This window comes from Narcine bancroftii, chromosome 2 (genome assembly GCF_036971445.1).
Source record: "Narcine bancroftii isolate sNarBan1 chromosome 2, sNarBan1.hap1, whole genome shotgun sequence".
Taxonomy (NCBI): Eukaryota; Metazoa; Chordata; class Chondrichthyes; order Torpediniformes; family Narcinidae; genus Narcine; species Narcine bancroftii.
In genome coordinates this window covers 311,095,018-311,119,091 of record NC_091470.1, presented here as the reverse complement: position 1 = coordinate 311,119,091, position 24,074 = coordinate 311,095,018, and the positions used below count along the sequence as shown (strand labels likewise).

Here is a 24,074-nt window from a genome sequence, read left to right as displayed (position 1 = left end):
ACCCCCAGCCCCTTCCAGTCGCCTGGCCGTCTCCCCTGACCGCTGGTCCCTCAGCCGCCCGGACGTTTCCCCTGACCGTCGGTCCCTCAGCTGCCCGGACATCTCCCCCGACCGCAGTCCCTCGGCCACCTGGCAGTCTCCCCCAGCCGCCAGTCCCTCAGCCACCTCCCCCAACCGCCGGTCCCCACTTGCTGGATTTTGGAGCTTTCCGGACTTTAGATGTCTGAATAAAGAATCGTGTACCTGTATAATCACTCATTTCAGGGCACCATAATGTTTGGGACATTTGTGAGTACTCGCGTGTCTAATTGCTTCATTGGTGCAGGTATAAGAGAGTTAGGCTTCCTTCTAAGCTTTTGATCATCTTTGGAGTCTATAGTTGTCATTTTTCAACATGAGGACCAGAGTTGTGCCAATGAAAGTTAAAGAAGCCATTATGAGGCTGAAAATCAAGAATAAAAGAGTTGGAGACATCGCCCAAACCTTAGGATTACCAAAGCTAACTCTTTGGAACATCATTAAGAAGAAAAGGTGAATTACTGAGCTCAGTAATCGCAAAGGGTCTGGTAGGACAAGCAAGACCTCCACTGCTGATAACAGAAGAATTCTCATCAAAAAATCCCCAAACTTGTGTCCGACAGATCTGAAACACACTTCAGGAGGCAATTCTGGATGTGTTGATGACTAATGTCTGTAGAAGATTTCACGAACAGAAATAAAAAGGCAACCTCTCAAAGCATTTCATCACAGTGGAAATTAGTGTTACTGAGTGATAGTCATTCAGGCAACTCAACCTACTGTTCTTGGGTACCAGAATCGGTGGGAACCTCGAAAAGCAGCAATGAGAGATGAACATTTCCACGAACACTCCAGCAAGTTGGTTGGAACAGATTTTCAGTACTCTTCCATGTATACATCACAGGGTCGTTAGCTTCTGCAGGGATTCTCATAGGTACCGTTGAGTTCTCCTCCTCAAAACGAGCATAACTCTTACTTTCCCCACTACACTATTCAAATTGCATAAAAATCCATTATTTATCTAGATTTACAAAATTGAATTAAAAATCAAAACTACTTTGGTGGTCCTCCACTGATGTTGTTATTTACTGGGAATGAGAGTTGGCTTTAGGGGCAGTTTTTGAATATTGCCTGTGAAATGGTTAAAGAATTGGAATGAAGTCATGAATGGGAAGAGGAAAATCTGATAACAATGTTGGTGATTGAATGATCCAAATATTTAATAAAAACTCACCCACATCTCACAAGAGTAACAGTATAAAATGAGTGAAAAGGTTCCAAAAGTTTTTAGACAACAGAAACTGCTTGTGGAAATCATCTGCAATTTTGTACTAAAGTTTTTATTTTACCTAAGTTGTTCCTCAGAACAGAAAACTAGTATGGAACATGTATAGTTCAGTAATTGTTAAGAAATCAAAAGTTGATTTTGATAAATCTCTCTCTGAAACAAAACTTGGAAGCAAATAAGCAAAAGATCTGAGCTGCTTTTTTTTTTATTGCGAGCCTGCTGGAATAAAAATTTAGTCAGAGAAAATTGTCTTCTTTTATTTTTTGATTAATACAGGTGACTTCAGGGTACAAGGCCAAAAGTGTAGCAGCTGCACTTACTTCTCCTTTCTTAGAGCCAATATTGTCAGTCTCTCTCATGGAAGACAGTGAGCTAAGATTGCTCGTCCTGCACATTCTACACAGCCTTATTGATCGTCATGAGAACAAAGCAAAATTTAAAGGAATGAGGTAAAACTACTTATGTTGGAATATTACTGCTTTTATATTTTCATGAATCAAATGAAAATAGTTTAAAAAGTGTTGTAATATGCATTAACTCAGTGAAATGGGATCCTATTTATTTTATAATGTGTGTATATTTATTTATTGATCAATTTATTGATTTATTTATGCCTACTTATTTGTTTGTCTATTCATTTATGTATATGTCAATGTGTGCATTTATTTTTAGATCTATATTTCTTATAGTTTTTATTTTTCTATGTGTGTATGTTTATATTTATATATTATTTCTTTTTAAATATATTGAAAGTATAATGGAATTGTGGAAACATTTTGGTTTGACTTTTGTAGTGATACAAATTAAGTGAAGACATCTGAAATATCTTGAAATGTGTTTTCTCATAAGTGGGCAATCATGGAAAATCATCATAAAATTTGAATTACTTTCTCCATTTTAATTTAATTTAATTATCCCATTTCTGCAATGGTATAAAATATGGAATTAAAAGGGAAATGCAAAGTGGTTTAGCATATAAAAAATAAATATGCCAGTTGTGACATTGCATATGAAATGCCAATTCTTCTGAAGACAGCAGTATGACTGGGTTTCAGCTCAAACATCGGTAGGTTTTAAATCAGTTTATACAAATATTTAAATTATTTATTTTGGAAGCATTGTGAGCACACATTCAATATTGCCCAACTAGAAAGTAATTTGCGTGGCACATTTTTAAAGACAACTTTTTATATTTTGAAAATCTTATTTTGCGGTCATAAGTTTCCTTTTAATTATATGAAAGGATGTTGTGCTCATAAGTATTATTGACAAAAACCAATTATACCAGTCAGTATATTATTAGTGTGCCGTCATTTTTATTTATATTGACATCCTACAAAATTATTCACTAATATTTCCATTCTTTTCTAATCAGAATCATCCATGATGTTTCAGCACTGAAAATAAAAAGAGACAAGAGCTCGAAGCAAGACATAAGTTTCATGAAAAAAGTAATTGACGTTATTACGTGTTTCATTTAGCTTGTAATGAGTAGCTAATTGAAAATGTTGAAATATGTCACCAGTATTAGATAGGCTTTTGAGATAACATGCTGGTGGATTTGTGTAGTTTCTCAAAGCATTTAGGATTACAATTTATCAGGCTGGTATTCTAAATGTAAAAATCTTGAAAATTACTCATTATTTTCTTTTATCAAAATTCTTTTATTCTCTTATCACTTCATTTTTATTTTGCTATTATGAGCATTCACTCTGTTATGTTCCCAGCTCTGTATTTACTGTCCAGTACCTCAATATGTGAGGCTATCAAATTTTGGACATTGACTTGAAATCAGTAAATAATTATACTGCATTGTGTTGGCACAATTTGCCAAAGTGGCTTGTTGAAAAAGTGTTGGAATGTCCATTAACTCAGTGAAATGGGATCCTATTTATTTTATAATGTGTGTATATTTATTTATTGATCAATTTATTGATTTATTTATGCCTGCTTATTTGTTTGTCTATTCATTTATGTATATGTCAATGTGTGCATTTATTTTTAGATCTATATTTCTTTTATAGTTTTTATTTTTCTATGTGTGTATGTTTATATTTATATATTATTTCTTTTTAAATATATTGAAAGTATAATGGAATTGTGGAAACATTTTGGTTTGACTTTTGTAGTGATACAAATTAAGTGAAGACATCTGAAATATCTTGAAATGTGTTTTCTCATAAGTGGGCAATCATGGAAAATCATCATAAAATTTGAATTACTTTCTCCATTTTAATTTAATTAAATTATACCATTTCTGCAATGGTATAAAATATGGAATTAAAAGGGAAATGCAAAGTGGTTTAGCACTTTGGCAAATTGATCATAAAATTTGAATTACTTTATCCATTTTAATTTAATTTAATTATACCATTTCTGTAATGGTATAAAATATGGAATTAAAAGGGAAATGCAAAGTGGTTTAGCACTTTGGCAAATTGATCATGATTATGTACCAGGAAAATTTTCCTCACTTAATAGTTGGTGAGCTCTTCAGTTAAACCTCTAGTCCATTGCACAAGACCTTAAGAGATAGGAGCAGAATTAGGCTATTCACCCCATCAAGTCTGATCCACTATTCAAATCATGGCTGATGTAAACTTCCTTTCAACCCCGTTATACTGCCTTCTTCCCATAAACTTTGATGTTCTTATTAATCAAGAACTTATAAACCTCTGCTTTAAATCTACCCAATGACTGCCTCCACAGTTGTCCGTGACAACCAATTCCACAAATTCACAGCCCTTTGGCTGAAGATAGTTCTCCTTATTAATTTTTAAGGGATATTATTTTATTCTGAGGCAGTGCCCTCTGGTCTGAGACTCTCCCGTGACTGGGAACATTTCTACCCTATCCTGTCCTTTTTGGAATGTTTCATTGAGAACCCTGCTTCATCCTAAACTCCAGCAAGTACAGGCACAGAGCCATCAAATGCTCCTCATATGTTAATCTTTTCATCCCCAAGGTCACTCTCAAAAACCTCCTCTGGACCCTCTCCAGCACAAGCACATCCACCTTTAAATGTAGGGCCCACATCTGCTCACAATACTCCCAAATATGGTCTGGCCAATGCTTAATAAAGCTTCAGCATTACAACTTTGTTTTTGTATTTTAGACTTCTTACAATGAATCCTAGCATTGCATTTGTCTTCCTTACTACCAACTTAACTTGTAAGTTGACCTTTAGCAAATCTTGCACTAGGACTCCCTATTGAGAAAATAGTCTGTCTTTAATCCTTCTCCCAAAGTGCATGACCATACACTTCCTTGTGCTGTATTTCATCTGCCACTTTGCCAATTTTTCCAAACAATCCAAGACCCTCTTCATCAACCCTACCAACCCCTCCACCTATCTTCTTATCATCTGCAATACAACTATTTACTATTGTAATGGTACAAACTAGTATGAAGGGACATTGTTTGTGTTCTTGACCATAATAGAGCCAGTGGATTATTTAAGAATAAAACAATTTCCACAAATAATTTACCGTAATATTCCATGTTATTGGGCACTGCTGCTAGACAAGCAATTATATGAGATTGATGTCAATGGCATTCAAACTGTTCTAAAAAATGTTGTACTTAATGGAATGGGCAAGACAGCATTCTCTTCCTTTTACTGTATGGCCTCTAATGTCTTGATTGGATGCTACAATGTAGATAGATTTTAATGTCCTTCTTGGTCAATCATCCTTTCATCTGAACATTCGTTTTTTATTAGTACAGTACAACTCCGATTATCCAAAATGCTCAGGACCAGGCCTGTTTCAGATAAATGATATTTTCTGATTACAGGTCATTTCTTTTAAAAATAGCGCAGTAGCAACAGCAAATCACTTGTAACAATGTTTAAACAGCAACAAACAACAAGGGAAGGCTTTATAAGCATCAGATAACTGAGGATTTCTGATTGTTTCGGATATCCTCATTAATCCAAAGCTTTTCAGAGGCAAAATGACGTCAGTTTCAGGTCCAAAAACTTTTGGATAAATGAGGATTTTGGATAATCGGAGCTGTAATGTATAATTATGCTGATTAATGAGTATAATCACGATATAACAAGCTTATTTTTGATTACTCATAATGGGGAAGTTTACATTATTCTTCTTGACCTATTTCCTCACACAAAATTGATTTTGGTAAGTTTAAGATATGAAGAGTTTGATATTCTTTTTGCAAAACATTTTGTAGAACAATTACAATCGATTTGCATTTACATTAAAATCTTGAGATTTTACTATTTTCAGCCCTAGATTGGTTATGGTTTCAATAGTGATAATTCCTTAATTGCTCATGTTTTAAAATTAAAATAAAATGATGCCCATAGCTGCCATTGACCTTCAGTAAGTATTCTAAATTAGTGGGGAGTTTTCATTATGTCCCTGTTCAACAGTCTGAAATCTGTTAAGTCATCAAAAGCAGACATTTTCAAAGGACACTATAGTCAACTCTTAAACCATGTAAAGAGAGGTGTAATAGAATGGAAAATTCTACAGCACGGAAAGGGTCCTTCAGCCCAAGTTAACCAAGTCGATTGTCCAGGATGAGGTTGTGGAATACCTGGAGGTGCATTAAAAGATAGGTCCAAATCAAAATGGTCTCTTTAAAGGAAGATCATGCCTGAGAAACCTATTGCAATTTTTGGAAGCGATCACAAGTTGGATAGACAGGGGAGATGCAGTGGATGTTGTGTATTTGGACTTGTGCGGGATACCCTAAAGGTTCACCTCTAGGTTGAGTCGGTGGTGAAAAAGCCAAATGCACTGTTGGCATTCATTTCTAGAGAGATAGCACACAAGAGCAGGGATGTAATGTTGAGACACTATAAAACACTGGTGAGACCTCACTTGGAGTACTGTGTACAGTTTTGGGCACCTTATTTGAGAAAAGATGTGCTGGCATTCGAATTTAATAGCCTCACATATTGAGGGTCTGACAAAGTGCCGCACATAAGCCTGATGAACAAGATGAGAGCCCATGGATTTACAGGAAGAATACTAGCATGGATGGTGCATTAGCTGATCAACAGGAAACAGAGTAGGAATAAATGGAACCTATTCTGGTTGGCTACCAATTACTAATGGTGTTCTACAAGGGTCAGTGTTGGGATCAGTTCATTTTGCATTGTATATTAATGATTTGGATTATGGAATTGATGGCTTTGTGGTTAAATATACAGATGATACCAAAATAGATGGTTGGGCAGGTGGTGTTGAGGATACCGAAAGGCTGGAAAAAGACTTGGATAGCTTAGGAGAATGAGCAAAGTGGTGGCAGATGAAATACAATGTCGGAAAGTGTATGGCCATGAACTTTGAAGAAGAAATAGATGGGCAGACTATTAATTTAAAATTCAGAGATGCAAAGGGTCCACAATGTGCCAGCCTATATAAACCTATTAGTCTCGGCCTTCCAAATGTCAGTCATCCTATATTTCTTTTGCATCCATATGGCTAACAGTCTTTTAAAAGTCCACATTGTACCAGCCTTTGCCACCACCCTGACAATGGGTACCCACCAGGCACCCATCGCTCTCTGTTTATACAAAAAGAAATTTTTCTCCATTCACCTTAAACAGATGTCCTCTGGTATTTACTATAATAACCTTGGGAAGAAGATGCTGACTGTCCACCCTATCAATATCTCTCATAATCTTATTCATCTATTAAGACTCCTCTAATCTGCTTGCTCCGAAGAGCCTCAGCTCTGTCATCTTTGCTTTATAAGACATATTTTCCAATCTAGGCAACATCCTGGTAAATCTCCTCTGTACCCTCTCAAAAGGCATTTACATTACTTAACGATGTGACCAGAACTAAATGCAATACTCGGCAAGTGTGATCTAACCAGAGTTTTATAGGGCAACAGCATGATCTTTAAATCAATCCCCCAACTAATGAAAGGCAGCACACCATACGCCTTCTTGATCATCCTATCAATTTATGCAACAACCTTGAGGGATCTTTGGACATGGACCCCAAGATTCCTCCACGCTGTTGAATTCTGCCATTAACCACATTCTCCACCTTCAAGTTTGACTTTCAAAAATTCATCACTTCACACTTATCCAGATTAAACTCTGTCACTTCCTGTCTGTATCCTGTTGTCACCACAACAACCTGTATTATCCACAACACCTTCAACCTTCATTTCATCTCCAAACTTACTGACTTATCCATCCACTTCCTCAACCAAGTTATTTATAAAAATCACAAATGGTAGGGGGCCCAGAACAGATAGCTGTGGACCACCACCAGTCACCCACCTCCAGGCCGAATTCGCACCATCTACTACCATCCTCTGCCTTCTGTAGTTAAATTAATTCAGAATCCATGTAACCAAATTTCAATGGATCTCATGACTAAAATCATTAGTCATCCATGAAGTCATTAGTTTTCTTATCATTAGTGGCTGAGTATTTTGTAAAAAAAGTTGTTTGAATAATGAATTTCAAAGGCCAATCACTCCACTCTGCAATGATTTTGGGAGGTTTTGCTAACATAGATGGTTTTACTGGTAAATATATTATGCGTCAACTGTCACGGTAACTTGCAGTTTAATCTCATTCACTTTTTTTTAGCAAGGACAGCAGTTGTACAGACACATTTATGTGGGATGCAAAAAAGATGATAATGAACAGAAAAACTTTGAATCCCTATTCATTGCCCTTTTACTTATTACAATTGAACTGGCCAACGATGAAGTAATCATAGACTTGATTCGACTTGCTCTGGCTATTCAGGTACAATGCATAAATTTGTCCAAGTTTATAGTTTTGTTTTGGAAATAATTCATTTGTAATTAACGATAATGCAAGTTTTTGTATGGAAGGAATTGACTAAGATTTAATATCTCAAATTTTACAATGACACTATATATTCAAGAGAAAAATGTCTGTATGTATTTTGGTCAGTATGGTTTATAGTGTGAAAAATAAAAGATTAATTTAAAAAAAAATTCAATCAAGTATTATTAATTGTTAGCATTAGTTTAGTATTTTAAATATTATTTGAAGCTGATACGCTGATCCAAGAATTCCTGCATGAGGCATAATTGTTAATCCATATCACACTTTTTTTTTTTTTGCAGAGTGAATTATTTATTCAAGTTTGTGATCTATCACGTTTCCACATCGCCACAATGTGGTTTAAATAACTGAAAACAACTTTTCCATTCCATCTATTTGGAACCTTTTATTGGTTATATTGTTGCACTGAAGTCAATTTTATAATTGATGTACTTCCTTACTAACACACCATCTTCAAAATAAAATAATTAAATCTCATGATAATTACATTATAAACACATGAAATAAGACAAGGAGGAGGTTCATATGGCCACTTATGATGTCTTTGCCATGTATTAAGATCAAATCCTGTCTTATTTGGCTTGAGTATCTTTAATGTTTCAGCCTCCACTGATCCATGGAGAAGAGAAATCAAAAGGTTCATGACTTTACTCATCTCCATCTTAAAAGGCTTTTGAAATTGAAATTCTCTCCTTTTTCTGGATTCCATTCCCATCAGTAGAAGTGTGCGCTCAGCACCTGTGTCATTGTGCTTCTGCCTTTGTCCACTTTCTTGATTGAAGTATGGGTGAAGACGAGCATAAAGATGACCTAAACCTCATTTTGCTTGAGATTCTTTGGTTAGGCATTGTTTTAGTTGGTCGAAGATGACCAAAGAACATTCAAGGCCTAAAATTATTATCTTGAACTCTGAGTAGATGATTTTTTGCATGGCAATAAAGATGTGTTGAGTGAAGTGGATAAGGGTTATGTGATTCCAAATTATTCATAAACATTCGGTCCATTCATCTTTTCCTAATATATCTGTTACAAAAAATCCATTACACCAATGAGTTAATTTTCTTCATGAAAACTCCATAATTCAATTCCGGCATTTAAGACACATGATAATAGATGTATTCAATCTGCAGATGCAGACTGAAAATCCGAAAAGTGTGACTCATATTCAGTGATACGTTACTCTATATTAAGGATGGAATACTGGCTTACTGTAGTGTTACTAGTTTGGAAAATTTTGCAACTATCAGTACATTTTAAGATATTTAATTATTGTCCTTATTTCTGATTTTTCAAATCGTTTCCAATAGGATTTGGCTGTGACTAATGAAGATATCTTGCCCATGTACAACCGTTGTGCCATTCTCGCTCTTGTGGCTGCATATTTGAACTTCCTGAGCCAGATGATTGCAGTACCAGCTTTCTGTCAGCATGTAAATAAGGTTGTAATTTAGTTTTAAATACTTCTCCTAAATTACGTAAAGAATGAATGCTTGAATAATATACTTCAATATTGAGATGAGCCAGTAGCTGCAGCAGATGGAGGTGTTTTAAAAATAATGCATTTATTAGTAATAATATAGTAGCAAACTGCTAAAGAAGATGCTGCAGTAATAAACTCTTATCAATTTTGAAGAGATTTTGCTGAGACATGTCAATCGGAGTGGGGTTGAAAATGTAACATTCCTTGCCTGCTGACAAAACACAAGGAGTAGTAAAAATGAAACTAGGATTTAAATATTTTTCTAACTCAATCTGGCTTTTAAAAAAAGTTAAGTTAGGATATCCACTTAATTATAGTTGAATGCTTGGTTTTTTAATGCGTTGCTTGTTTGCAGTAATGGAACCAAGATGCATGTGCAGTATTACTGTGGGGATTGAGATGGGAAACATTAGAAATTTCCTTTCCTTTTATAAATTTCATTTTGCTTTTCTTAGTATTGTTTCACTTGAGCAGAAACTATAAACTGGAGTGTGTAGCAGATTTTTACTTGAATTCACGAAAAATGAAAAGCTGGTGAGTTTCTGAGCTGGATAACTAATCAGCATTCAAGTATACATTATCACGTCTTCATCTCTCAGATCCTCCATTTGTAGAGTCACAGAGTATTACAGCATTGGAAATAGACCCTTTGACCCACATTGCCCACATCAACCAAAATGTCTCACCCACATTAGTCCCACCTGCCTGCATTTGGTCCATAGCTCTTTAAACTTATCCATGTATTAGTCCATTTTTTTTCATAAACATTGCTATAGTACCTGCCTCAACCACCTCCTCTAGATTTTAAGTTGTAGGGAGTTTGCTTTTATTATTTTCTATTAGGGCTGCGAAGCTATCCTTTACAAAGTTCAGATTTATTGTCAGAATATATACATGGCATCACATACAACCCTGAGATTCTTTTTTCTTGCTGGCCAGGCAGAATGTCTACAGACTGGTCATTCAAAAAACTGTATTCAAGAAAAGATATGTCGTATACTAAAGAGAGAAATGTAAATAAGAAGGAATTGAGGATTTTGGAAAATCTGATTTCACCTAATTGACCTACAACCACCAGTACATTTTGAACGGTGGGAGGAAATCAGAGCCCCCAGGGAAAACCCATGCAGACACAGGGAGAACATACAAACTCCTTCCAGACAGCGTGGGATTCGAACCCCGGTCCCAATTTCTGGTGCTGTAAAGGTGTTGCGTTATCCACTACGCCACCTTTACCACCATGTAGGTGAATTCGGATAATCAGAGTTGAACTGTAATAAATAATGTGCAAAGTAAGTGTCCTTAAATGCATTTGTTGCGGGCAGGTTAGCAACTCTTCCTAGACTAGGTGGTGCGAGTCTTGTGGCATCTATACCTCTTCAGATGGCATCAAGGAGAACAGAGTGTTGGTGTGGATCCTTGATAATTGCTGCTGTAATGGATTGGACTGTGTCTACTATCTTTTGCATTGCTTTCCATTCAGAGGTATTGGTGCCCCCATACCAGCCTATGATGCAACCAGTCAGCATACTTTCCACTACATAATGTAGTAGTTTGCCAAGTTTTCGATATCATACCAAACCTCTGCAAACTCTTGAGGAAGTAGAGGCGCTGATGTGCTACTAAATCAAGAAATTCATAAGATCCTAGACACCTGGTGCCAGAAGGGGATAAGGTATATCAAGGACTGTTACAAACAAAGGCAGCTCATGTCATTCGAGCAGTTGAAAAACAAACATGGTCTATAGAACATTCTTCTGCTATCTGCAAATAAGATATTTTTTTAAGGTAAAAATTAGGACAGTCTATGACTCTGCCTGGGTCTACTGGGGAGATTCTAATTCAACAGGAAATGTGTGTAAATTTGTTTTTCGAATATATTGCATATTCCAAAGTGAGGGTTCAAAGCCAGGCTTACACAGATCAAGGGAGAGATAACAATTAATGAAGAGTGGTGGCAAGACCTGTGTGTGGACAGTGTGACTGGTGTCATTAACGCCAGATACAGGTTGCTGCAATACAATTTTTTTTCACCAGCTGTACCTCGCACCACAAAAATTACTTAAATCAAAGCCAGAAATTTCAGAAATGTACAATATGTGTAGTGTGAAGATTGGAACCTTTGCCCACTCCACCTGACTACATACAAAAGTGAGACCCTTTTGGGAAGAACTGGAGGACACTCTGGGGAAAAAAAAATTCCACAAGATCCGGAGTTGTACCTCTTGGGAGATACCGGAAATGTGAATTTTAGACTGTCCAAATATCAAATTCAGTTCATGAAGGTCACCCTGTCGGTAGCCAGGAAGTGTATAATGGTTACATGGAAGTCTGACTCCCAATTAAATACTACACAATGGAATATGTAAATGCAGAATTGCATTTCCCCTGGGGAAAATCACTTACAATCTAAGGGGGAAACATGACATATTCGTTAGGTGTGGCAACCTTCTCTGAAATACATGAGCATGTAGATTGGCTAGCTCCCCCTCCCTGCAAAATATGGATATTATAAAAATCTGTCCCAGTAGAGAAAGGAGTAGAGTTAAGGAAGTGGAATATGGCACAGGTGAGGTGCATGTTTACTTTTTAACTTATTTAGTTTGTTTTATTTTAGTGAGTTTTTTTAAGTTTTTCCTTTTATTCCGTACTTGTGTTATTTAGTTAATAAGGTTGTTCATTTTTAGGTTTCAGTGGTGGCTCTGAACCCCACTTGTATTTGTACAATATATAATCGGTATGGTTATATGTTTGGGGGCAAGGGAGAGGGGGATAAAATCCAGACTCTGTATGTTTCATGAATGTTGAAAAAGATTGTATTGGTTGTTGGAATTACTTCGAGTCTATAAAATCCAAAATAAAATATTCAAAATAATACCAGAAATTCATCTCCTCTTCCCTCCCTCTGTCTTGGCCATGAGGCTCAAAGTAGGCTCAGGAATCCTTTCCTTTCCCAGGAGCTGTACTCCCCTCTAATTGTTATCCTTACTTCTTCTCCATTCCACCTTTCTCTTTCTTCTTCGACTTGGAGAGCGTAATCTGGCTGTGATCCACCAAGGACACCTTCCACATCCATGTGTGTTGCCTGAAGGTGTTGTTAAAGGCTGGGCATCTCATCATGGGCTTGAACTTATCATGATACTGGCAATTGGCTGGGACGCTGGAATATATTCATCTGTCCTCATCAAGCCTCTCTCCCGCAAGGCTCAGTTGCATTGCCTTGCTGGGTGAGGTGGACCTGTTGAGTTGGAACGACTTGTGCACAGTTGACCACTGGGTTTTAATTTTTTTACATCTGTGAAATTGAGGCACGAGGTAATGGATCCAATTTTATTGAGAATTAAATGACTATTATCTCCATATTTATATGCAGTGATATTGGAAATGAGAAGTTTAAATTGCTGATCAGAATCCAGTTAGTTAGAATGAGCAAAATATAAAATATACCAGAAATCTAACCTTTTGTTTTTTTTTCATACAAGGTGATTGAAGTAAGAAGTAAAGAAGCACCATATCTTCTGCCTGAAAATATCTCTCAAGAAAAGTATGTACAAGTAGATATTTTTTTGAAAATTAAGGTATTTTTAATTTGATAGAAAGAAAATGTATCTGGTCATGCTTTGGTATGAAATCCAAAATAAAGATCAGAATCTCAGGAAAAAGACAAGAAAAATATAGGTTTGGGAAGTATCATTAGAAACTAAACACTAAAGAAGGCACAAAAGTTTATATATGAGCAGTCCTTCAGATCTGATCTCCGTTAGAAGTTCTGTATGAAAATTTTATATCACCAAATGGATTAGAGGCAGTAGATATGCAAGAATAGTTCATAGAGATGTCTTGCATTTAAAGATTATGGTGCATTCATGCTCCTGCAGCCATATCAAGAAACACTCAACTATAAACTATAAACACTCAAAAATAATTCTGTAGATTTATTCTTAGGCCAACGTGTCCATTCAAGGATACAAGTTTTGCAGGCTTGCCAATTCCTAATTGCCCTTGAGAAGGAGGTGGTGTGCTAGCTTCTTGACGTTCTGCAGTTCTTGAAGAGTGGGTATGCCCACAATGCTGTGAGGGAGGGAGTTCCAGGATTTTAACCCAGCCATGATAAAGGAACAGCAATGAATCTCAAAAGTTGAGATGGTGTTTGGATTGTTGAACAAAGCAAATTATAGATTCATAGAACCGTACAGCACAACATCCCTCAATCTACCCATCCATTGCCATCCTTTGCTGATCTTTATCATTCCTATTTATCGGCATTCAGTTTTCTGTGCCTTGGCTATTCAAATGTTGGTCTTAAAGGTTGTGATTCTGTATTACTCCTCTGACTATGCATTCCTGATATTAACAACTCTTCTAATTTGATCCCCTCTAAACTTCACCTTCACCTTAAACTAGTACTTCATGTTTTAGATACCTCTACCTTGGAGAAAAGGAATTCTTTCTTTCTACAGTTTTTGCCTTTTAAAATTTCATGTATTTCTGTCTGCCTTCATGGGGAAAACATAGCCTTTCCATTTCCTCCTTTTGGGTAAATCCTTCCGATCCCGGCAGCATTCTTGTGAACTTGCTCTGCAGCTTCTCCAGTGCAACCTGAATCTGCACAAAATATTCAAAATGCAGCCTAAACAATGTTTTGTAATCTTGTAACATGGTGTCCCAACTCAAGTTCAAATTGATTGGAGAATGTACTAGGATGCAGTGCTGAGATTTGTATTGCGACAATCCAACGAAACATTTTGTACGTAGTACAGCAATAATATACAGTACAGAAGTGCAGATCGGGAGAGAGATCAGTTAGTGCGAAGCAAAAGTATTATCGTTTTACTATTGTGAGATTCATTCAGTGGGAAAGAAACTGTCCTTGAATCTAGTGATATGATAATGAGTTTATTGCCATATACAAACAATTCTCAACCAGTGGGCCATGTCCCACTGGTGGGCTGCAACATATTTCCGTATGGGTCTTTAAAAGTGTTAAATTAGATATAGGTGTGTTTCTTACGGAGCTGCCTTTGACTGGAAAATATTGCTCAGTCATTGCCATTAGTGGGCCATGGCAATGTTGGCCAGAAACCAGGTGGATCTTAAACTGAAAAAGTTTAAGAGTTGGTGTGCCAACTCTGTACAAATCATTTACTTAAGATCTATAGGCATATATTCTAAATATAAGCCACATTTTAACAAAAAAGGAATAATTATTTCGCAAATTATAAGTTATTTTTTCCAAATATAAACATGATTGTAATTTATTATGCCATCTTTGAATATTCAACTCTACCTCATTTTTCCATGCAACAGCTCTACATTTTCTCGCTACTGCTAACCCTAATCGTACAAAAGCCAAATACGATTTGTCCATCTGTGACTTTGCATTTAATACATTCATATAACCTAATAAACACATCATTGGATCCAATTGCAAATCAATTTTAAACAACTCTCTTAAAAACCTTGTAACTTTCTCCTAAAAGGTTTAACTTTTCCACATGACCAAATAGAATGCATAAAAGTCGGTTCACCACATCTAAAGCACAAATCTGACCAACTAACCTTGTATTTCTTCAACTTTTCAGGAGTTAAATATAATTGATGTATAAAAATTATAATTGACCATTACTGTGCCCCACATTAAGTAATTTTGCAACACTATCAATACTTATATTTGACCATTCTTCCCAAGACAAAACAATATCTAAATCCTTCTCCCATTTCTCCTTCTAGATTTATATAGTTTAAATAAAATTAAAGCTGATTTAGGTAGATGGAAAGATTTACCATTGACTTTAATTGGGAGAATGAATTGTATAAAAATGAATATTTATCCCCGAGTACAATATCTTTTTCAATCTATTCGAAGTATAATACAAAAGAATTTTTTTTAAGGAATTAAATAAAGTACTTCAATTATTTTTGTGGAAAGGTAAATTGTCAAGAGTTTCTATCCAAAAGTTAACACGGCAGTATGAATTGGGTGGAATTCAATTGCCACATTTTCAAAATTATTATGAGGCGGTACAATTGAAATTTATTAATAGGTTATTTGATACTGAACAACCACCTATGTGGGCAAAAGATGAATTGGATCAGATTTTTGAAAATAACATTAGTCATTTTATTTATAAATGGAACCCTTAATTGTGACAAAAATATAAATTACCTGTATTGTGGCATATAATGGATATTTGGTATAAGCAAAATCAACTTATAGGTTCTAAAGGAAAAATCTCTGTAAAATTAGATATATCAAAATAAATTAATCCCTTTTTCTTTAAATAATCCTTATTTGAAAAATTTGGAAATGAAAGGAATTAGTATGATACAGGATTGTTTTGAGGCAGGTAGATTTTCTACATTTAATACATTACGAGAGAAATTTGGTATTTCATCAAATTCTTTTCTTGCTTATTATCATGTTAGGGATTTTTTTATCAACAAACTTTGGACAGGATTTTGTTTTTCCAGGTCAAATGAAATTTGAGATGTTAATTGCAGATAAAAGAAATAAGGAGTTTATTTCAGATATATATAGGTTGTTGCAGGAAAAAATGGATAAAGTTGACCTATATAAAATTTGCGAACATTTCCGATGGGTATCGGGCAGAGCCCCGCACCCACCTCGGATACTCAGACCACATATCTGTAATGCTAACCCCAGCATACAGATGCTCTAGACCAGTTCTGAAGCAAGTTAAAACCTGCCCAGCAGGAGCCATTCATGCACTTCAGGATTGCTTCAAGCACACTGACTGACACACGTTCAAGGAAGCAGCAACCAATGGCGACTGCATCAACCTGGAGCAATATACAGGATCAGTGACTAGCTACATTAGTAAGTGTACTGACAATGTCACTGTGCCCAAGACCATCGTTACTCACTCTAATCAGAAGCCATGGATTACTGTGAAATTGAGTGTGCTGCTGAGGAGCCAAGACTCTGCCTTCAGAATAAGCAACAAGGTAGCCCTCACTATTGCAAGAGCCAAGCTGTCTAGGGCCAGCAGGAAGGCAAACCATGCACATGCCCAGCAAATTCATAGTCACTTTCAGGACAGCAAGGACACATGACACATGTAGAAGGGCATTCAAGATATCGCCAACCACAAGACTGCACCATCTGCCTGTGCTGGTGATGCCTCCCTCCCAGATGCACTGAACAATTTCTATGCATGTTTTGAGGTGAAAAATGATGTGATGGCAAAGAAGACCCTCTCTCCTTCAAATACTCAGGGCTGTATCTTACAGTGGCTGAGGTGAGGAGAGTTTTAGGTAAGGTCAACTCATGGAAAACAGGGGATATACAGCAGAGCTGGCAGATGTTCTCACTGAAATCTTTAACATCTCCATGAGAAGTGCCGTGGGGTTCCAACATGCTTCAAAGACGCTACCATCCAATTAACCTCCAACCTGCAGTGTGTTTGAATGGTGGAAAGAAACCAGAGCCCCCAGGGAAAATCCATGGAGACACGGAAACGACGTATAAACTCCTTACAGACAGCGCGGGAATTGAACCCCAGCCACTGTTACAGTTTCGCGCTAACCACAGGAAAAAGAATCTCAGGGTTTTATGTGATGTCATACATGAACTCTAACAATAAATCTGACATTATATTACTGCTTTCACATATTTGGAGAATTTGTACAATCCTGTATTTTTTATTTATAGTTTGCCCAAGTCTTTGGAGATACAAGACAAAAGCTGTCTTTTCTTGCAAAACAAGATTGCAGATGCACTGGCTGGCAGTGGCTACAATGTGGACAGACTATCTGTGCCTTATGTACCCCAACCTACAGGTATGAGTACGAATGTTTTCATACATGGAGTCTACATGTTAATGGTAATGAAGTCTGGAAACACATGTCTGTATTGACCCATAATTAACAAGTCTTTTACGGGAGTTTCTGGGGGGAAAAAAAACTTGCATTGCATTCAAAATTTATCTTGAAAATATGCACTGTATTGTTCCTGATGTAGTCCCTGCTTCATGTTAATTTCAGTGGAAGGAAAATAAAGTGATGGTCTCTGGTAAGAATATGATTTTTTTTTCCTCTAATGTTTCCAATGGTGAGACATTCAGAAATAATTAAAGGCTTTAACAGCCATCTTAGCGAGAGGCACCAGCTCAGTCAAATGTTAAAATGTGGGTTTCAGTGCTTTCACCTGTCACAAGTGCATCTAGCTACATTTGTGTGTAAGGGAGCTGGTTGAATTTCAGATCATTCAGAAGGCTGACGGGTTGATATAAAGGAGTTGGAACGAGGCAGTCACATAGAATGCATACAGCTGGGTGACCGTCAAGTGAAAGGGAACAGGAATAAGCAGTCAGTGGCTGATATCCCTTTGGCCAATCAACTCAATAACAAGAATACTACCTTTGAATAATGTTGAGGTAGATGACCTACCATGGTAAAGTCATGACAGCCAGGTCTCTAGCATTGTTTGTTGCAAAGAGAGAAGAGCAGAGCAATAGTGAGTGGGGATACATTGGTGAGGAAAACATGGGAATTTCTAGTTGCTAGGTCGTAGAGAGAGAGAGAGAGGGAAAGCTAGGGCAAGCTGGACCATCAACTGTGCACAATCCCCAATTTCCTGTTGCATTTCAGAGTGTTTTGTTGACTTAAAAATAGTGGGTGTGTAAGATTTCTGTAACAAGTAGGTTAAGCAAGTTGCACTATGATGAAAAGTTATTCACTGCCTTGAATTCAAACCCTTCTCCAAAGACCCCACCATCAAATTAGCTTGCACTTGATCCCTCCCTCATTAACTCTGCAACTTAAAAAGCACATGCTTTATCATTTTTCTTATTCTGATCAAATGTTGATTCTACTTCTTTCTGCAAAATTGCCACCAGATACTTTGGGTGCTTATGGTATATACAGTTTTTGTTCCAGATTTCCAGTTTCTTTTTTTTTTAGGCTGCTTATTGTCTTGATTTGCCCTGCAAATAATATTTTGCTGATGTGCCCAACTTCTAGCGTTTGTCACTCTTTCTTGGGAGTTCTTGCCTTTCTAGGAAATTTGCAATAAAAAAGTATAGTCTAGTATTGAAAGTTTTTTTAACATCCTTTAAGATGTCATAGACACATCGGATAATTCTCTCATCTGGTTTTAAAAAATATATGCATAGTTTTGTTAAGAAAAATCATGCATAACTTCTAATGTAATGCATTTAATAAACTAAAATTTTATACTTTTTGATATTTGAAAACAATTGTAAACTTTTTTGTCAGTTGCAATTTTTCTTTTCGAAATATTGCAGATGATGCAAGGTCTAATAAAGACCTTTAAAGATGGAAGAGAAAAATGACTTTAAATAAGTAGATGAATAATTAGCTTCATTTTATTTGCTCATAAAAGTAGATCAAGTCTGAATTGCCAGTTCAATGCATTTTAAATATACTTTATCCATGCGTTGCCAATATTTCATATGGTTCATCCAGAAAGATACTAATGTGCAATTTCTCATAAATAGTCCTTTATTGCACTTATCACTATTCTCTTTAACTTATCTCTCATGCCTAGTCCTCAACCTTCTTCCTACTTCAAGAAAGTCCAGATATAATTGCAGGTGGAAAAGTTAACTTAGGTGGACCTGCATCATGTTTTGTAAAGCACAAAGCATGAATGCATCCCTGCATAAGTCATTATTTCACCTAATTGTTTCTGCCTTGCCCTGGTTCATAGGTTTGAGTAAAATGTGTTGATTTCAAAACCAAAGGCAAGGCTTTAGCAAAATATTTTAGCTTCCTCAAACTTGTATGATTGTGGTAATAATAACTGGCTCTTTTGATGACTGAAGACAAATATTGAACAGTGCAAAATATTGTGAGCTGATATAGTCTATTTTTCTTGAAATTACTAAAAGATAAAATGTCATCTGGAATAAATTGTTACTGTAGAATTCAACTGATGATTTATATTAGAACTGAACTATATTATTCAATTCTTTGACTTAATTTCAACAGGTCTTCTAAAAACGGAATCATTTTTATGTTAAACTTTTTTAATTACATGATAGGGTAACCCACTTGTGATGTATACAAGGATGAGAGGCAAACTGGTCTTCTGTGCTGCATTTATTCTGAGCAGAGCTATGCATGCCAGTATGAGAAGTTCACTGTAGTGATGGAATAGTTGAGCTAAACTCTGAACAGATGGTTAAATTGATACAGGTACATAATCTTTTATCTGGACTTCTAAAATTTGGAAAGCTCCAAGATCCGGCAAGTGGGGAGAGAGACCAGCAGCGCGAGTCGGGCAGGCGAGGGCGAGAGACCGGCAGCGTGAGTTGGGCAGATGAGCGGGGGTGACCAGCAGCACGAGTCGGGCCGGCAAGGGCTTGAGGGAGACCAGCAGCGCGTGTCGGGCAGGCGAGGGCTTGGGGGAGACCGACAGCACGTGTTGGGCGGGCGAGGGGGTTGGAGAGACTTGCACAACTGGAAGGGGGGGGGTGTATATGGTAGCACAATTCAGGTGGTCTTAAATCTGGCTTTCCAAAATCCAGAAAAATCCAAAATTCGGAACACACTGTCCCCCAAGGGTTCCGGATAAAGGATTGTGTACCTATATTACAAAGATTTTGCAGCATAATAAAGAAACCTGATGCAATTTAATGGACTTTAGTTAAACAGTTCTTGGAATACATTTTTATTTTCCTTGCATTTGGGATAATATATTTTCCTCAGCAGATAAATGATTGCAATATTGGTCCATGAAATAGTAGTATGTTCCAGGAACAGCACAGATATAGGTCCTCCAGCCCACATGCATGTAACAAACATGTCCAAATCAAACTAAAACTGCTGCTTGCACTTAATAGACATCTTTCCTTACCCTTCATATTTTCATATCTATCTGGAAGCCTCAAGTGCTGCAATTGTACCTACTTGTACTACTACTCACACCAGCCTTTTCCAGGCAACTAGTGCTGTGTTTAAAAATAAAATGCTCCACATAGCTTCCTTGAGCTTCTTTCCCCTGCTCCCTCCCTTCCTTAAGTTTATGGCCTCTAGTGTACAATGCTTTTATCCTGGGAAAAAACTTTGAATGTCCACATGAGAAATAGAGGCAGGAGTTGATCATATATCAAGATCCTCCATGATTGTTTGCCTTAGCACCACTTTCATATGAATGTTAGATCCCTTGATGCCCTTAATATCAAAAAATATAATCAACCTCTGTCTTGAATCTACTGACCCCACCCCCGCACTCCTTGAATTACAAGAATTTACTACCCTCTTTTTCCTTAGTCTTGAATGTCCAAAACCCTGTTTTAATACCAACTCTTGGAGATTACCAGAAGAGCAAGACTTCTGAATTGAAAAGAATGCCAGACAATACAAGAATGCAAGAAAACAGGACCAAGACTAGGACCACCTGGCCAGTTAAACCTGCCTCGCCATTCAAAATAATTATGGATGATCTATACTGCCCTCAACTCTATCTTTCCAATCCCCATAACCCTCAGTTTTTCAATCTTTCAAATACTTAACCTCTTTTAGCACACTAAATTATCCACCATCCTCTGCAGTAGAGAATTCCAGAAATTTCAGAGACCTCCAAGAAATAAATTTCTATACATTTCAGTATTTTTTTTTAATTTTGTATCTACGTCTCATGGTGAAAACAAATCTTAAGTTCCACTCTGTCAAGCCACCTGACAACATTGTTTGAAGAAGTTCACCCCTCATTCTTCTAAATTTCAATCCCATTGAATCTTAATTAATTTCCTCAGAGGATTTGCAGCTGGATGGAGACCCTAAGTCCAGTCATCTAGGAGTTAACAATGAGAATTTATGAGAAGTGTGTTCCACTTTCCAAAGGCACACGGATCAGTGGGTTAATTGGTCATATGGGTGTACTTGGACAGTACAGGCTCATGGGCTGGAAGGGCCTGTTTCCATGCTGTATCTCTAAATTTAAAAAATAGTATTTTCTGCACTAAATACTTAGATTTTGAAAGATAATGATTAGTCACACAAGGTCATTATATGAGATTCCAAGTTTGAATATTGACTTCCCACAAGGTGATTATTCATAGAAAACATTTTATTTCTCAAAGGTTACAGATTTAAGCAGGCTTTAGCCCTGACCCATCTCTGGCAACAAAAGAAAAGCAAGACTCATTCCATTTAATATTTGCACGTTCATGCTCAATATTGACCAAGCAGTAAGAGTCAGGTAGCTGGCACATATATAATCATAGCAGCTTAACACATTAACAATATTGTCGTTCTGTCTAATGTCTTTTACCAAATGCAGACAACTTTATATTACTAGCAGATGGTGTGTGTGATGTTTTTTGTTGTTGATGATAAGTAATAATGTCATTTAAGGTTATGATAATCTTCAGGACAGTGATGGGAGGATGTACATGGGGCTGAGTGTACTAAATGCTTTCACTGTTTAACCAACTATTTAAATTGAGTAAGGTGCGTTAAACTCTATTCACAGGCAACCCCTGCGTTATGGCCAATAGTTTACGTAAATTCACCCTTGGAGTTCTCAAATCGTTATCCAAATTTTTGAGATGTGATCTAAAACTTGCTCTCACTGAACTTCTGTGGGGGAGAAAAGGATTAAATAAACCCAATTGTTTTCTTTTTCAATATTTTTATTAACATCAAAAAATAGAGTCCATAAGGATATACAGGTATGTTAAAAGTCAGAAAGATACATTACTCCCAAATCATATGATTTCATCCAAGGTACTCTACATTGTCAATCAAACAAATTGCTTTGAATTAATATTTTATTGGTATATAAAAGAAATCTAAACCCACTACCAAGAAAGAAAGCATTTGGCCCAATAAAAAAGCACAGAGTTGTGATGTTACCTCATTAGTCAACACGTTCTACCTTCATGTCAAATCAAAGATTATGAAAATAATTCAAAAAGGGTCCCCACAGTGTTTGAAAATTTGAATTTATATCGGAAATTGAGCATCTAATCTTCTCTAAATCAAGACAAGACATAACATCACGTAATCCAATTTTTTTTTCAACTTGTATTTCTTAATCTCAGATAATGCAGCTTCATTTACAGGAAATCATGAGTCGGACAGTTTTGTAGGAACAGCTTCCTCCCTTGTTACACAAGTCTTTTTTTAAATTTATTTTGATTATGCAATATGAAATTGTTTTTTTCCCCTTGCTAACCAAGTTCAGTTTGTGGTATTGTATATAATTTTCTTGATTTCTTTCTTGCCTTTTTACCATCTGCTCCTCAAAAAGCAGTGCTGTGAATTTTCATGATGCAACATTGCATATCAACTGAAGGCCTTATGGAACCAAGACTTATTGACACATTTTTCCACATAATTTTAAGCCTAAATAAAATGACCTAAAGTGGGACTGTGATGCTTTATGAATTAGGACGGTGGTAAAATTAACATCAAAGCATGTTCTATATTTTTCCAATAAATTGTGCACTTTCCAATGTATCTGTATTTTTAGGATGATGGTTTAGAGGTACAGTATTGCATTTCATAAATGAAGTGAATTTTGAACTTCAATTTACATTACATATAATTGCTTTTAGATGAAGATAGGCTGTCCAGAAGAAAAAGTATTGTTGACACTGTGTCAATCCAAGTTGACCTCATTGGTGTCAATGTTCAGCAGGACAAGGTAAAGAAAAGTTTTTCTCTACACGTTATTACTCCCAAGGGACAAATTTCAACAGTAATGTTACTCTTTTACTGAAAAATATCTGATGGGGTTTTATTCTTTTGAAAGGTCCCTAACCTCTTTGGATTATGCAGTTTTCTCACTTTAAACCTAGGCCTCTTGAAATGGTTATGTGATCATGTAAATGAGATGTTGGCTGGTATTCCTCGACTTCACCCCTCCCTTGCTTGAAAGATAAAAAATCTTTGATTAATGATAAATCAGAGAATTGCAAAGTATACAGTAGGAAAGGTCAACTCATCACAGCTGTGCACTCTATGCAAGAGAAACTCCTTATCCTAATTCATGATTTTTTTTTCCCCCATCAAACTAAAGGGTTTTCTTTTCTCTATCTGATCTACTTTTCTTTTGAATCCTACAATTGAATCTGTTTCTTCTACCTCACCCTCCCCCAACACATAACACCCCCATTTTGGCAATGCATTCCTCATGCAAAGTTTGAAGTTCATATTTATTCTCAGAATCACATACAAAAGAGGGAATTGAAAACAAAGCAAGAAATATAAACTAGCTGTGCAATACATAAAATAATTTGCAAAGGAAGAATCCTTAAATGACTATCTGATTGGGTTTTTTAATTTAGGAGTCAGATGTGATGGGATAGCAACTGGTCCTGAACCTGGTGGTACAAGTCTTATGGCTTCTATACCTCTTTCCTGACCACAGCAGTGAGAACAGAGCACGTCCTAGGAGGTGTTGATCCTTGATGATTTCTGCTGCTCTCTGATGGCAATGTTCCATGTAGATTTTCTCGATGGTAAGGAGAGGTTTGCCTGTGATGTAT

The 24,074-nt window shown here is 36.5% G+C and overlaps 1 protein-coding gene across 7 annotated transcripts in view; it reads left to right on the top strand.

Annotated features, from left to right (window-relative positions):
• The window catches only part of efr3a (EFR3 homolog A (S. cerevisiae)), a 175,720-nt gene that overhangs the window by 143,831 nt on the left and 7,815 nt on the right, over positions 1-24,074 (top strand). For all 7 annotated transcript variants that reach the window (XM_069921661.1, XM_069921658.1, XM_069921663.1 and 4 more), the window contains 7 exons: positions 1,583-1,755; positions 2,682-2,757; positions 7,887-8,048; positions 9,422-9,553; positions 13,077-13,138; positions 17,267-17,394; positions 23,142-23,230. In XM_069921661.1, the coding sequence (XP_069777762.1) occupies positions 1,583-1,755; positions 2,682-2,757; positions 7,887-8,048; positions 9,422-9,553; positions 13,077-13,138; positions 17,267-17,394; positions 23,142-23,230 (822 nt within the window). The remainder of the gene's footprint in view (positions 1-1,582; positions 1,756-2,681; positions 2,758-7,886; positions 8,049-9,421; positions 9,554-13,076; positions 13,139-17,266; positions 17,395-23,141; positions 23,231-24,074) is intronic.